The sequence below is a fragment of the Histoplasma capsulatum genome (genome assembly GCF_000150115.1).
Source record: "Histoplasma capsulatum G186AR genomic scaffold supercont2.4, whole genome shotgun sequence".
Lineage (NCBI taxonomy): Eukaryota > Fungi > Ascomycota > Eurotiomycetes > Onygenales > Ajellomycetaceae > Histoplasma > Histoplasma capsulatum.
In genome coordinates this window covers 2,200,325-2,214,323 of record NW_025544804.1, presented here as the reverse complement: position 1 = coordinate 2,214,323, position 13,999 = coordinate 2,200,325, and the positions used below count along the sequence as shown (strand labels likewise).

Here is a 13,999-nt window from a genome sequence, read left to right as displayed (position 1 = left end):
AATTATGGGTCGATGGGGACCAATTGCCCTGCATGAAACGGTCAATAATAAATAGTCGTCACGGAAAGCTGGAAAAAGCAAGGCGACGCCAAATCTCGGTAAATGTTCTCCGCACATGGGGCGATCGTGATTGATCCTCCTCGCTTGGCACTCTCCCATCAGTTTAAAGATGAATTTAAATGGTTCGTTCCGACGGACTCGAACTTTAAGCGGGCAGCAGGCGCGCTTCTTTTTGGCATGATCATCATGTTGCAACTCCGCCTCAGTCCAAATCGAGCCAAATGCATTTCAGTTTTATTAGTAGCTTTTCACGCAGCGACAGAGTGCACCTCTATATCAGGCTACCAGGCAAAGCGGAGAAGCTTGCAGGCGATCTGTGATACTTCTCTTATGCCTTATTTGTTATCTAGCGAATCATGTGGGCACTTCCCCTCAGCAGTAACGAACCCAGCAAGATCTAGCCCGCTATTGGCTGGAGTTCTTGACAATATTAGCCTCGAGCTTTGCGAACCATTCAACCCAAAAAGCGGAACTCCCAGAAGCCTTGAGAGGCAGGGGGAAGGTAGGTGGACGCGCGCAGCTAGCCGAGTGATCGATTTTGAGTCATATCCCCAATCATCCTATGAATCCCCCTTGGAACCCGATACTCCAATTTTGACCCGGTAATTTATTTATTCCCGCCTACTTCATGCAGTGCCTCGCCCTAGGGCTGAAATTTCCTCGCAAGAACCGGCCAGTTTGGTTTTCAAAGAGCGAGCCCAAGTGTGATTATGGCTCAATAAAGACGGACCCAGAACCTGCATCCCGAGAAAAAGGGACGCTAGATTCTTGGCAGAAGGCATGCTCGTTTTGTCCAAGAAGCAAGGGGGAGCTCTGGACGCTATACCTTGCTTCCACCATATGGGATCTCAGGTGGTTTCGAGAAAGCGTGCCTCAGCACGAACAAATGCGAGTCTCCGGGTCACTGCCGGCGCCGCAGCCACATCCACGAGAAGCCGAATCCCGTGGTAACATCGTTGCTCAGCATGGTGCAACGAGTTCAGTCTCACTCTCTCGGGATCTAAAGCAAATGGCGAGCTAGGCTGAGCTTTAATTTGGTTGGCAGCCAACTCAAGCCTCAATAATTTTCCTCTGTGCAAAGTGTTGGGCGGAGGAATTACCATCCCGAGTATGCGGCGCTCGACCGCATGCGTTACATATTTTCTCCTTGGGTCCCATGCCGCTGTGCCAATTTCTTTCCGCTCTACAATCCCTATTAATAGTAGCTGCCAAGCGAGAGATTAAAAGATGATGGATGAGAAGGAGGAGAAGAAGGAGAGGATACAGCAGAAGAACTTGAAGCGAATTAAGCAGAACTGGCAGGGTGGGATCGTGACTTGTTGATGCGAGGGGGGGTTGAGCCGCGGCTGTACAGGGATGAATCCATGCAACAAGAGATCTGTGCGCTTGCGCTCTTCGTATATTCCTCTTTGGGCTTGCCCTTTTTTCCTTTTTTTCTTTTGCCTTTCCCTTCGTTTATCAAAACTTCAGAGCTGAGATGGAGGGATTTGCTGGGAAAGTTCCGGCAGACTTTGTGGACGGGGAAATTTATCCCCCTATTGCACCTGCATGGTTGCGAGCAAGAATGGGTAGCCAAAAAGAACCTGGCAGCTTTTACTACGGAACTACGCAGCACATGGGCAGACGAACAAGTTTGTAGGACGCCATGTCAAAAAATTTTGGTCATGGGACATTTTACCTCCCATAACTTACTCTTCCCAAAGCTCAAAGAACTGTAGAATCGAACTCAACATTCGAGAACGTGATGATTGTGCAGATTATGTATTCGCCAAAACTAGCCCCTGTTTCTAGGCTGCAAATTCCCCCATTTTCGTATCACTTCCCGTCAGCTAATGCTTGTTTCCCTGATCTACAGTTTTGCTACGAACCCTCTGTCAGGACAAGCCTGCGGATTGCAGACTAGGTAGGCACTTAGAGTAGGTCAATCAACTATTCAGTTCCTCCTCCGTATGTTCCTGTCGACTAGAGTATTTGTCATTGAAAAAGACCAGAGTGGCAAATCGGACCCTTGAGATTTTGCTCGTTGGATCAGGCTATTTTCCTTCAGAGAAATTTGACAAGGACAAATCAGACCTTCCCGCTGTCATGAATTTTTCATCGCTATGCATGTAATACCCTAAATTAAACTCTTGTTGCAAAACTCCACATCTCTCAAATAAAAAGAAAGAAAGGGAAAAAAAATCTCACTTAGGATCGTCAAGATATTTATCGAATGTGTCTGTATGTACGGTACAGTACAGAGTACTTACGCAGGGGCCGATTTGCATCCAGAACACCCCGCGGTCCGATTTTTTATTTCAGCCCAACTCCAGCAACTAGCGCCGTGCCAAGTTGTCGTTTTCCTTCGAAGAATCCCAACCCAGCTCTCGACAGCTCAAAACTTCCTGTTGCGGCAATCGTGGAGAGTTTTGCACCACGAGGTTGTCCCAGTCCCAGTCCCCAGTCCCATTATCGCACCATAGAAGGGTTACCTTACCCCCGTCCTTATTCAACGTGAGGGATGCGGGATGGGCCTCGACCTCGCCTACATGATCCCGCCCTTGTATTACGGACCTGATGGACTGGTGCGCTATATCTTTTGACCCTTTACCCCAAAATATTCAACTTGCTGAAGTAGCCCTTATTAAGGAGCGGGGTGGGGGCAATTGGGGTCCGGGCGGGCAGTGGGGAGCACACTGATGCGTGGGTGGGGAAAGTCCTTGACGACCACAGGAGTCAGGCAGGCAGGCAGGCAGGCAGGCAGGCAGGCAAGCAGGCAAAGTCCCAAGAAAGCATAATAGATGATCCGGGAAGTTAGGATTTCTTATTTATTAGCCCCGTGAACCCCCTCTGTACTTGGGGCGCATCTACATCGCACGAGGGTTTGGTGTGGCTTGGTGCCGTCTGTTCGCTTTCCAAGCCGGGGTGATACACTATTGCGGATTTCTCCACAGCGAGCGTTCTCTCTTTTTGCCCCTCAGAAACCCAAATTCCAAAAGAGGGAATAAGAAATGGGAAGCATAGGATAGCAATGGGCGGGTCTGTTACGGGTGCCTGGGGACACATCCACGATTGGATGGGAACCGAGCAGCCGGAGCTTGAAGCTGTGGAGAGAAGTGCAAACTAACTTCTACATGCCTTTCCAGCCTTACCTCCTTACTGACTGCAGGATATGGTCAGGATACGGACGGAACCATTATATGGGCGCAATCATAGTTCAGAAAAAAAGACTTTTAAAATTAAATTTTGTCTCTGATACCAAGTTTGTTTGGAAAATTAAAATATGAACTTAATTGACAAGTGGCACATCGTGCGAAGCTTTCATAGAACTAGTTAGGTAAAATTACCAAAAAGAAAAATAAAACAGAACGTAAAAGAAATAAGAAATAAGAAAGGCTAAATATAGTCAATATGTTGGAATAATTAAGGAAACAAAAATAATGAAGCATATTAAGTTAGGAGAAACGAAGTTGTGAAAATCGTGGCGTGGTGGGACCAACAAGTGGTTCGTGCGACGGCGAATGATATGCGAAGTATCAAGACATCTATCTGTCATGCCAAAGGCAGCCCCATCATGGCACCCACGGGCGTCCCTAGACACTGTCATCATGTCATAGAGACCCTTTAGATCGTTAGGACCCCGGACAAGGACCATGATGGCACGGATATCATCATGCCACGGAAGATCCCCGTGTACTGTCCGTATGCTGCTCGTATAATATGAAACATTCAATGTCCATTATGTCTCAGAGGCCCTCGGGAATCCTATGATATATAAGGAGGCTCTAAGCATTTTTGTCGCGGTTAAGTGGATTTCCCTTTGGAGCAAAAATTCGTAACAGGCAAAAAGGGTAGAGATGGTTGAGATACTTTTTATATCAGGTGATATTACTGAATTACTGGATCGCTGAGTTCTCTGTAACTATGTGCTTGTACTTGATAGCCATAGTATCGACTTTATCAAAGCGGATGGTGAATTATGCCACGGTTGGTGGCTGCACTCGTGGCAAAAGTATTCAGCAATGCGAGCGAGCACCAATGTCAGGGAGTAGTTTCTCTTAACTCAGATGCTCCAGTTTGAAGTTTTGAAGAAACAACTTGAAAGTTGGGCTTTCTCTTCTCTAAACCCATGCTAATCAACACCCAGTCAACCAACTACTAGCAACTAGTCAACTTGTTAGTCAATTAGTTAACTAAAGAATAAACATGAGCCGACTAAAAGCAATCGGCCTCGAGGTTTTCGGCCATCCCCCGCCCCAGGTTCGGGTTTCAAGAAGGCAAAATATGTTTGGATTTGAGTTTATTTTATTTCATGTTATTTTATTTTTATAGTCTAGTCCCTCCCTCGCCGGCGCACACAATGGTGGCGGGAATAAACTTACACAAGACAAGAACCCAGACCAAAAGAAGAAATCGCTCGCAGAATTTCCAGGCATTCTATTGCCCTTTCTCACCTAACCTTTACAGCTTGGAATGGTTGTTTGGCTCATTGATTGTGACATTTCTCTGGAGTCACGGGATCCGGGTACTGGTCGCTGGGAAGGGATGAACGCCGAACACCACACAGTCGATCGGAATAATAACCCGCGTTCATCCAACTCGAAACATGTTGTGGGACACACGGCGGAGCACAGGATTTATACAAGCATTGGGGCCCCAGTCCCACCGCGCACAACTGCACAAGTGCCAGTTGCGGGCCTTTGCGCCGGCATGATCTAGACTGGTCTCGACGGCTGCTTCGGTAACTCTGCCTCCCCATAACGGCAGGGCTGTTGTCGTCAATCGAAATATCAGGCATGTCTTAACGTTTCAGCCTGTGGCTGTGTACGGCACAGACAGCATGGAGGATATTGTTTCAAGCGCCCAGGAATCGTAGAGTATCAATAATAATGATAAATTACAGAGTACTCTGTAATGAGAATAGGCTCTGGCGCAGCCAAAAACGAGTAGCCGCCGTCACCGCCACGATGATCTAGGGGTTCCTCCCGGGGCATAGGGGCCCGCAGGACTGGAGACGGCTGCTTTTAACGATCAGAATAATGACCGTGTCCAGGGTAAGGCCATGTACCGCCCATTATCAACTCCATCGTGGGTGATTTTCAGGACCTGTTGTTGAAACAGCCAAGTCAAAACTGCAGCCCGTGACCTGCTGTTTATTCTTAGGATGTTTACCGTACCGTTACTGCCGGATAGTATCATAATGTACCGTACCGTACCGTACCGCGCCCAGCCCCAGCCAGCCCATCCCGCTGATCTCCGCCAGTCCTGCCCGATTCTGCCGCCGCCCAGCCCAGGCCAGGCCAGGGCCCAGTCTTTCTCCTTGGCGGCCCGGCCTTGTCGCCGCTGTTCTTGACTTGTGGTACATCTTCTCATCCTCATCCTCATCCTCACCTCCGTCCTCATCTCCATCCTGTCTTCCAACTTCCCTCCTCTCGCTTCCACGCCGATTCTTAGCTGTCTCCAACGCGATACGTGCAGTCCTCCCAGTTTTGCTTCTTGCTCCAGCTTCGATACCGCAAACCGTTGCAGCTCGTAGCTTCACCTAGCTTGTTCATTACATCCATTTTCTCCACCCTGTTGTCAAGTTACGATTTCTATCCAGCTTTGTGGGCGTCCTCAGAAAGAGATTCCTCTTAAGAACGTTGCCTAAGTTCTAGACCGTTTCGCTTCTGTTACACGGCGGCTTTCTTCTCATGCTCCGTCGCTGTACGCCTCGAGCTTGTGTCCCTCCCGGAAGCCCGCCTCATTTTGTCGTCGAATTGACTACTTAACTGCTCGACTGTTGGACTTCGGACAACCGCCCTTCTCGTCGTTTGCTCGTCAAATGAATCTCTCAGCAGCACACTCGTGAATTTTCGTGGAAAGTGATATTGAAATGAGTTGCTAGTCATGAAACAACCACTGGGTAGTGTTATCACCAGCGATGCCTCAGGGCCAATTCCTGCAGCTGAAAGATTATGTGCTCTGGATCAGTCCAATGATTCATCGTCCCTAGGAATACAAGACTCAACTACAGTACAACAACAACTCCTACAAACGCAGCGTCTGTTGCCGTTCATCTCCTCCTCGCAACAGGTCCAGAACAATCGAATTCCTCATTCTTCCCTGACTCCCAGAGGGTCCTCCATGATTTCAAAGCGTAGCTCCTCTTGCGAGTCTCTCCGTACAGAGCCATCACCCATGATGCGACTCCTTTCAAGACAGAGCCCCAATCTGCAGCTGCCGTCCTTCGAATCTTTAGGCATAGCCACTTCCCCAAGAACACCTAATCCTCCGACTTCCTCCCTTCAAAATTCTGCAAGACCCCCATTTATCACTTGCAAACCATCCACCATTGCTATTCACACACCATCGCCATCCTATGCCTTCTCTGAATCACATTCTTCGCTCCCCTACAGCCGTTCTCTCTCCCTACCTCTTACACCTCCCGAGGAAACAGGATCTGTCAAATGGAATCCGGAATCGGATAGCCCAATCTCTGATATACATTCGAGTGCCAACCGACATTCGCCATCACAATTAGACAATTTCACGAACGTGGATTCACATTCTCCAAAGGGGAGCAATGGTCAAGTTCCAGACTCGACTTCACAGACCGTACGATCGAATGGGGCCATACAACCAACCATGGAGCAGAATTCGTTCGCTAATGACGATCCGAAGTTATGGCTTAAAAATGGGATTGAACTTGCCGGTATATTCCCCTTCGTTTCCCCTTCGTTTCCCCTTCGTTTTGCTATGGTGTCGGTCCCCTATAACTCAGTCTTCTTTTCCCGTATGTAACTTTCAAATACTGACTTTGAGCAATGCAGTGTCTTCACTTAACATTTCGAAAACACCGGGTCAAGCTGTACAGATGGTGTCTCAAACGCTGCCATGCCCTCCTATCGACCAAACCCCAATCTCGTCCCCTGTTTCTGCATTCAGCGTAATTGTCGAGGAAATCCAATGTCGACTCCAAGCTGACCAATCCCCGTATATCAACATTATTCATGCTGTGCCCCCGAAATTCAGTTTAAATAATTTGCCGACTTCTCCACCCGGTACTCCAAACCGAATGTCTCCAGATGACGACTACTTCAATATGACTGTGTTTTCTAGTGGTGCTCCAGTTCCTGCATATGCCTATCATAGTGACTCCACTTCACAGGATTTGCCATGTGTCCCAGCACCAATTGCACCCCCATATAGTGTGCACATCTCCATAGTCGAACGTTATCTTCCTCCACCATCACCTCAAGAATACCGGAATCTTTTCTCAGCCACTGGTCCGTCCGTTCTCGTGGATCGCCTGCGTGAACTGTCGCCTCAGGGCGGCAACCTCGTGTTGATATATCCAACCCAACAAGGCGCCCGCACATTCAAAAATCAATACCTGGGTCCAATCCTTGACCCCCTTCTTCGTCAAATGGTTGTGGTCAATGAATTGTCTGCAGACATTAGCAAAGCTCTTGGCTCTATGCCTGCCATCGCTGAAATGGATGATTTTGAAACTATGCAGAAAAATATCATGCAGCTCTGCAAAAACCTAAAGCGGCGAGACTCCTTAATGGCCGGCCCATCACCGACTCGCAGTTCTCGTTTTACCGTGGTATATGGTGCCAAGGGTGAAATCTGTATGGATCGCAAATCGTGGATTGAATGGTATATTCAGCAGGAAACGCCAAGGGCGAGGGACATCCTAAATGGTTACTGGCGGGCCGGTTACCAATTTCCAACCAACCTCATGCTTTCGCCGGGTAGCCGTAAGCCGGCGAATCGGGATTTATCTAGCCCATCGCTTTTGCAGGCTCTTTTCCAGGGGCTCCGGAATAGGGCAGATGCCGATGGATCCTGTCTTGGGAAAAACTTAGAGGTTGGCGTATTTGTTATTCGCAGATCGCAGTAGTTGTCGTGGGGTGGCGGAGGGAAGAGGAGGAGAGCCACTGACGGAACAGAAGCGACACAGAGAATGGTGGCTGCTGGTTTGGAGTTTTAAGGGGATTAACTGTTTTTCCTGTCTTTTCTTTTGTCTTTGCTTTGCCTTGCCTTTCTCGTCTTTTCTATTATTTTTGGAAAGGGAGAAAGCAAGGGGAAAAAAAACAACCCCGAAATATGGGATGGAAAATGAAATCTAGGGAAATTTTACTATGGCTAGTGCAGCGACAAGATTCCCCTCGAAGATATTCATACGGAGTTTTTCCTTTTAATTTTTATAATTACTTTTTATTTGTTCAACAGTTGGTCTTATTTGCGCTTTTTTTTTTTTTTTTTTTTTTTTTGAAGCACGAAATATCATCTATCTTCGTAATTCTGTTTTTTTAATATAACAATTCCAAACCCTTTCACTACCATTAATACAGAGTACTCGTTTACACTTTGATGTTTTCGTTCTTCCTTCTTTGGTTCATATGGGGAAAGGGACTGACCGGCGCTATTTATTACTACTATTTATCAGTGTGTTGCACTTAGCACAAATCCTAGTCGCGGCAACTGTATATTATCCTGCATGTTTTGGGAGCGTTTCGAGGGCATATCTATCTATCCATCGATAGAAGGTTTGAATTATCTCTTCTTACCCACAAAGCACTTTCAGTTTATACTTAAGCAGCAGCTGGGCAGTTGTATGTTTTCAAAAAATATCATATTAACTAAGCAATGAAAATAAATTTCATCTTCCCCCCTCGTTCTCCCCCCTGGGACCGCCCCTCTCTTCTGGCAAACTCCTGACTTCGCCAGATAGAAGATGTAAATGTAAAAACAAATAAAGGAAGTATAGCAACATGTAGGGAGGTCGGTTCCAAAAGTTTCGACTCGCACTGGGAATTGAAACTGAAATATTTATACGGGTATTAAGTATTGCCGTTCCATCCCTTAATTAACAGTGGTATTTAGTTAGCCCTTCAGGGGGGCTTCAGAGATGATCAATGCCCGTGGCTTGCTCACTTGCTCACTAAACATCGCCCAGGGTCCCAAGTATGACCGACCCTCCTTTGCACGAGTATCGAGATTTCTGTTTCAATTTTTAGTAGTTATGAGAAAAAAATTTTGAAATCGAACCCCGTACTGCACTGACCAATATCGGAATATCGGGAGAAATGGTAGGTACCGTACAGAGAGTATAATGGACATGATTGAAGTACACGAAGGAAACTTTAAGTACAATAAACAAAAAAAAAAAAAAAGACCCAAGAAATACAACGTACTACAAAAAAGGAGGTTGGTGACGAAACAATGATAAATAAGAAAGGAATGAAGAAAAAAGAGAAAGACAGATCATATCCCCTTCTTCTCCTTGTGGGTTGTATGGACAAGTAGGTCCCTCCCTGTCTCGTACTACAACGCCAAGCCGAGGTTCCAGTTACGCGTAATCGCCAGCTGCCCGACGCTTTGCACAAAAAATTAAGACTTTGAAAAGAAAAATCCTGTACCAAAACTTCAACGAGCGGCAGACCAGCTAATTAGTTTGATGGGGAGTGGGTAATTGCATGTTTCTTGTTTTGTTTTTATTTTGTTTTTGTTTTTATTTTGTTTTTGTTTTTATTTTTATTTTTATCCCTCTTTTCTTCTCTATCTCTTTTTTCAGGATTCTTTACGCGGATACAGTCGAACCAAATGCACATCCATCTGTGCAGGGAAGTCCGGATGCAACGAGCCAAACCTCTCTGAACTTTCCAGAAAGATTCCATCTATCATCTCCCCATGCTCATGTTCGTGATCGTGCGTCGCGTCCACAAGCTCGTTCACAAGACGCGTGTCGATCCAGCCGCGCGGTTTGCTGGCAAGTCTCTCGATACGGGCGAGATCATCCTCGATCTCATCGGGCATGAGTGGCGGTGGCGGCGGCGCCGACCCGGACCCATTGGGCCGCGCGTGGTAGTTTCCGAGGATGAAATACGGCAGGTTGGGCCTTGTGGCTGTCTTGTCAGCTAGTTCGCCTAGTAGCGTTAGCCCCGACGTGCCTGTGTTGCGTGTAGAGCGCGTGGCGTGGTAGCCCTGGCTGGCTGTTCGTTCCATCTCGGGTGCCGCGCTGGTGTCTTCCTGGCCGCTGCCTCCGTCGCCGCCAGAGCCAGCTAGGTCATCGCCATCGGCAGCGTTCTGTCCGTTTGTGCCTGGGGTTGAAGTTTGTTTTGCTCTTTTGGAGGCGGCGAGGAAGTGAAGGGCGGCGACGTGGGCGCTGTTGCTGTGCATTGCCAGTTCTTTTTCGGTGAAGAGGGAGGATATGTGATAGCTGGCGGCATTTTGGTGCTGTGTCATCCGCGCCTTTGTTCGGTCTGCGGGCGTTGACATGCCACCGTCGCGCGCGGGGGAACCGAAATCGTCGTCCATTGGACCCTTCCGTTTCCGCTTATGGGTTGCTTCTGATCCAATTCCATTGCCCATGTCGTCCATATCAACTCTGTGGCGTGTGTGACGGGTTTTGCGGTTACTTTGCAGGCCCCCGGGACTTGAAGGGTTGGCGATAGAAAATTGATTTGGATGCAAGAGGAGGGCGTTGGTATCAGCAAGGTCAAGTTGTTCCTTCTCCTTCATTAGTCTGTTTTTCTTCTGTGAAATTGACATAACCAATCGCTCCCTGATGGTCTCCCCTAGTTTGGCGCATTCCTGGTGTGCGAACTGGATTTTGAAGTCGTGTTCCCGCTTAATTCTTGAAAATTGGTCACGATGACGATTCTATGGAATGCTCGTCAGTACATTGGACATATGGTTTCCTCTGGAGAGCAGAGCACAGAGAGGTGAGAGCGAAAGTGAGTGGGATGCATTCGCTTACCATAAGTACGGCGAGTTCTAGATCTCGCTCTTCCTTCATTTGATTCATTTCCTGTACAAAGTTGGCATACCATTTGCCCGATGGAATTGTTTCAGCTACCAGATGTCCAGCAGCGGAGAGTTTCTCAACGAGTTCCGAGATCATTTCCGGCGAGTCGCTCAACGGTTCCGTGTCATATAGTTGGGAGTTGGAAATTAGGGCCATTTCATTTTGTAGATCGTGGACTTGTTTGCGGAAATAGTAATCGCGCTCGTTGCTAAATGTTTCGGCGAGATCGTGCACCCTATCTTGCAGGGCACTTCGTCTTTTATCACGCTTCGAGACGGGTTGAGGGTTGGAGGGGGGTGATCTCGAACGGTTTCGAGCGTTGGATGTCATCATGTACGGTTGGGCTCCGCCTGTCCCATGAGATTGGCCTGCCAGTGTATTTGGAGAAACTGGACGCGGGGAATATGCCATCGGCATGGTATTGTATGAATTAGATTTTGTAGATTATGGGGATCCGTTGGGAAAAGTGTCACCAATCAAGGCATTCAGATATGAGATTCTAAACACAGCAAAATTAGGAATAGTTGGTAGGCTAAAAATGGAAGTGCACAATTATTCAGACATTATTATCGAAAGGTTCAGGCATAGAATATGAGAGTTGAATAGATCGTATCTACATACCATCAGAGGGAACGGAGCTTTTTGGTGGTGCTTGGTGATAGCATCGAGCACATGGATCAATGATGAGGATACGTCGTTCGGAAGCCAAATAAATACAGGACACACATAACCTATTGGTGGAAACCAGTTAGAAAATAAGATGAATGAACGAGACAGATGCAACGGACGAGAAAAGGCAGATGTTGCGAGGGGCCATGACAGGAAAACAATGAGTTAATTCAACAGAACGAAAGACAAACAGAGCAAACATACCCGAAGCGGAGGGAGAATCCTGGAGACCGCTTTTCCTCGACAAGCTTCTAGTATGAATGACTCCCGATAACGGCTTATAAAAGGTGTACAATAGCGACAAGAGAGCTATAGAACGGCGCGTAAAGATAATACTGATATCAGATAAGCCCGTCGGGTCGAGGATGCGGTGTTTTAATGGTCGGGGTAATCTAGAGTCTTCGCTGGGGAGGGATTGGGATCGGATCAACGCTGACGAATTTCCCAGTTATAGGGAGCTAGTTCGACAATTACGAGCAATATACGATTAGATATTTGGTATTTGAAACAAGTTTTGGGGGTTGCTGAGGTCTGTGGGACGGGAGGAACGAGGCTGCAAATGCAGCAGGCCGTCACAGCACAGGCAGGTTGGAGAACGGGGTGATTGGAGGACAGGTTCCAGGGTCTGGGCCGGAGGGAAACGAGGATGCGATGTAGCAGGAGGTGGTCGAATTGCGGCAGATATGTATCTTCATCTCCAGGAGTGATGAAGTTGCTCCAGAGCACAAATTACTATGAACGGATGAGCAGTTGACCACGATCACGTGATAATCCAATTAGCCGCTTGGGTTTAGCGCGAACGGCTCGAGAAGAGCGAAAACGCGGGTGGAAGAACATGGACACGGCCTCCCAGAAATCCCATGGTGAATCCTTGTGCTGACTCACAGCCCACTGTTTCAAGCAGATTGTGAGGGCTTAGCAGCTCCTTTGCTGGCCTGCCTGAGTTGAGCGACTTGGGGCGCACAGAGATGCATTCAAGAGGCTGCCAATCTTGGGTTATTGTGTTGAGCTTATTCCCTACTAGCATCGCCCATCACACCATTCTGACTTCACCTTAGGCCATGGCAGGCTCTAGGGAGAATTAGAACCTCGTATTTTTCCCCCTCTACGTCCCAGACCTGGGCATCACATGTCTCTCCGATCCCCCTAATTGACATGTTGCCCTCGCCCACAGCTGCGTGCTCGCCGTCCAATCAACTTGCCGATGCATGTGGTGACGTCAATGATTGCGCTGTGTAGTCACTCTTGCTGACAAATCCATATCTGATTTCAAAGGACTGGGGATGTATACGAAGTGGTTCTTAACGGAGTTAATATCTCTGTTCTCCATCGCCTCCGTGCGAGTGGACGGCTCAATATAAATTCCATACCTCCCTCATGGGGTGGGAAGAGGAACTCTTACCCATTAAACCTTCTGTATTTTAACTTTCACATCATAGAGCTCTACTTTTTCCAACAGCATTAATACGATCAGTTCCTTGTATCTCCTATATCCCCCTCTTTATCCCAATAGTCTTTCCCGGTTTTCGCTATGTCTTCAACAGCAACGGCGACTGTTGCCCAATCTTCAACTCACCTGTCTGTCTCTGAAAAGGATACTTCTTACGTCCCCCGTGGGCCTGTGGAAGCGGAGATCTCCTTCTCGATCCCTCCGAGTGACGGATCTCGGCCATATCAATATGTTGAGACTCCACAAGGGGAGCAAACTCGCAACTACCATGACGATGGCCACTCAGTCACAATAACTGACATTCGTCACAATGAATCTCAGTTCAAACTGGACTACAACGCCTTTGAGGCTCTCGGAAACATTCACTCCGCAGCGGAGCCGTCTTTCACCGACGAGGAGAACATAAAGTCAGTGTACTATCCAGAGGTTGAGAGGCTGATTCTCGACAACGTTCCCGGCGCAAATCGCGTTTTCATCTTCGACCACACAATCCGCCGCTCGCATTCAGGTGCCAAACGTACGCCAGCCTTGAAAGCACATATAGACCAAACCCCGGCCTCGGCAGAGGCGCGGGTTAGGTACCACCTGCCAGAGGAATCAGAGCAACTTCTGAAGGGCCGCTATCGCATCATCAACGTGTGGCGCCCAATAAATGGGCCCGTACAAGCATACCCTCTTGCCTTTGCAAAGGCAACATCGGTTAGTGATCAGGACATCATGCCTGTCGAGCTTCGGTATCCCAACCGAAACGGGGAAACGGCTGCTATTAAGTATGCGGATGGCCAGGAATGGCATTACTGGTCAGGCATGACGAATGATGAGAGGTTGTTGCTGAAATGCGCGGATTCCAAGGATGTTCCGGGGAAACGGGTACCGCATACTGCTTTTGTCGATCCCAGAACTCCTGCCGGTGCGCCTGAGAGGGAGAGCATTGAAGTCAGGACTTTGGTATTTGGTTGAGGCGAACTAGGCCAGGAGCAAAATGCTTCTTTATGACTTTAATGTATTCCATGAATTATTTTGAAACTGTTCCCATGCTCGAA

General features: G+C 47.9%; 6 protein-coding genes across 6 annotated transcripts; 4 read left to right on the top strand and 2 right to left on the bottom strand.

Annotated features, from left to right (window-relative positions):
- Nucleotides 1–688: 688 nt before the first annotated feature.
- HCBG_03783 (uncharacterized protein) lies at nucleotides 689–1,081 on the top strand (the record flags this gene model as incomplete). Its single annotated transcript, XM_045430832.1, has 1 exon — nucleotides 689–1,081. The coding sequence occupies one exon, from the start codon at nucleotides 689–691 to the stop codon at nucleotides 1,079–1,081; it is 393 nt and encodes a 130-aa protein (XP_045288975.1).
- A 1,294-nt stretch (nucleotides 1,082–2,375) lies between these two features.
- Nucleotides 2,376–3,694, bottom strand: HCBG_03782 (uncharacterized protein; the record flags this gene model as incomplete). The annotated part of the gene is made up of 3 exons (XM_045430831.1): nucleotides 2,376–2,621; nucleotides 2,896–3,143; nucleotides 3,625–3,694. The coding sequence occupies 3 exons, from the start codon at nucleotides 3,692–3,694 to the stop codon at nucleotides 2,376–2,378; spliced, it is 564 nt and encodes a 187-aa protein (XP_045288974.1).
- An 18-nt stretch (nucleotides 3,695–3,712) lies between these two features.
- Nucleotides 3,713–4,758, top strand: HCBG_03781 (uncharacterized protein; the record flags this gene model as incomplete). Its single annotated transcript, XM_045430830.1, has 3 exons — nucleotides 3,713–3,737; nucleotides 4,187–4,215; nucleotides 4,507–4,758. The coding sequence occupies 3 exons, from the start codon at nucleotides 3,713–3,715 to the stop codon at nucleotides 4,756–4,758; spliced, it is 306 nt and encodes a 101-aa protein (XP_045288973.1).
- A 1,170-nt stretch (nucleotides 4,759–5,928) lies between these two features.
- Nucleotides 5,929–7,927, top strand: HCBG_03780 (uncharacterized protein; the record flags this gene model as incomplete). Its single annotated transcript, XM_045430829.1, has 2 exons — nucleotides 5,929–6,733; nucleotides 6,852–7,927. 2 exons carry the CDS (start codon nucleotides 5,929–5,931, stop codon nucleotides 7,925–7,927), a joined length of 1,881 nt encoding a protein of 626 aa, XP_045288972.1.
- Nucleotides 7,928–9,544: 1,617 nt separating this feature from the next.
- On the bottom strand, nucleotides 9,545–11,610 carry HCBG_03779 (uncharacterized protein; the record flags this gene model as incomplete). The annotated part of the gene is made up of 3 exons (XM_045430828.1): nucleotides 9,545–10,692; nucleotides 10,790–11,369; nucleotides 11,459–11,610. The coding sequence occupies 2 exons, from the start codon at nucleotides 11,252–11,254 to the stop codon at nucleotides 9,601–9,603; spliced, it is 1,557 nt and encodes a 518-aa protein (XP_045288971.1).
- A 1,427-nt stretch (nucleotides 11,611–13,037) lies between these two features.
- On the top strand, nucleotides 13,038–13,916 carry HCBG_03778 (uncharacterized protein; the record flags this gene model as incomplete). Its single annotated transcript, XM_045430827.1, has 1 exon — nucleotides 13,038–13,916. One exon carries the CDS (start codon nucleotides 13,038–13,040, stop codon nucleotides 13,914–13,916), a length of 879 nt encoding a protein of 292 aa, XP_045288970.1.
- Between the last annotated feature and the right edge of the window lie 83 nt (nucleotides 13,917–13,999).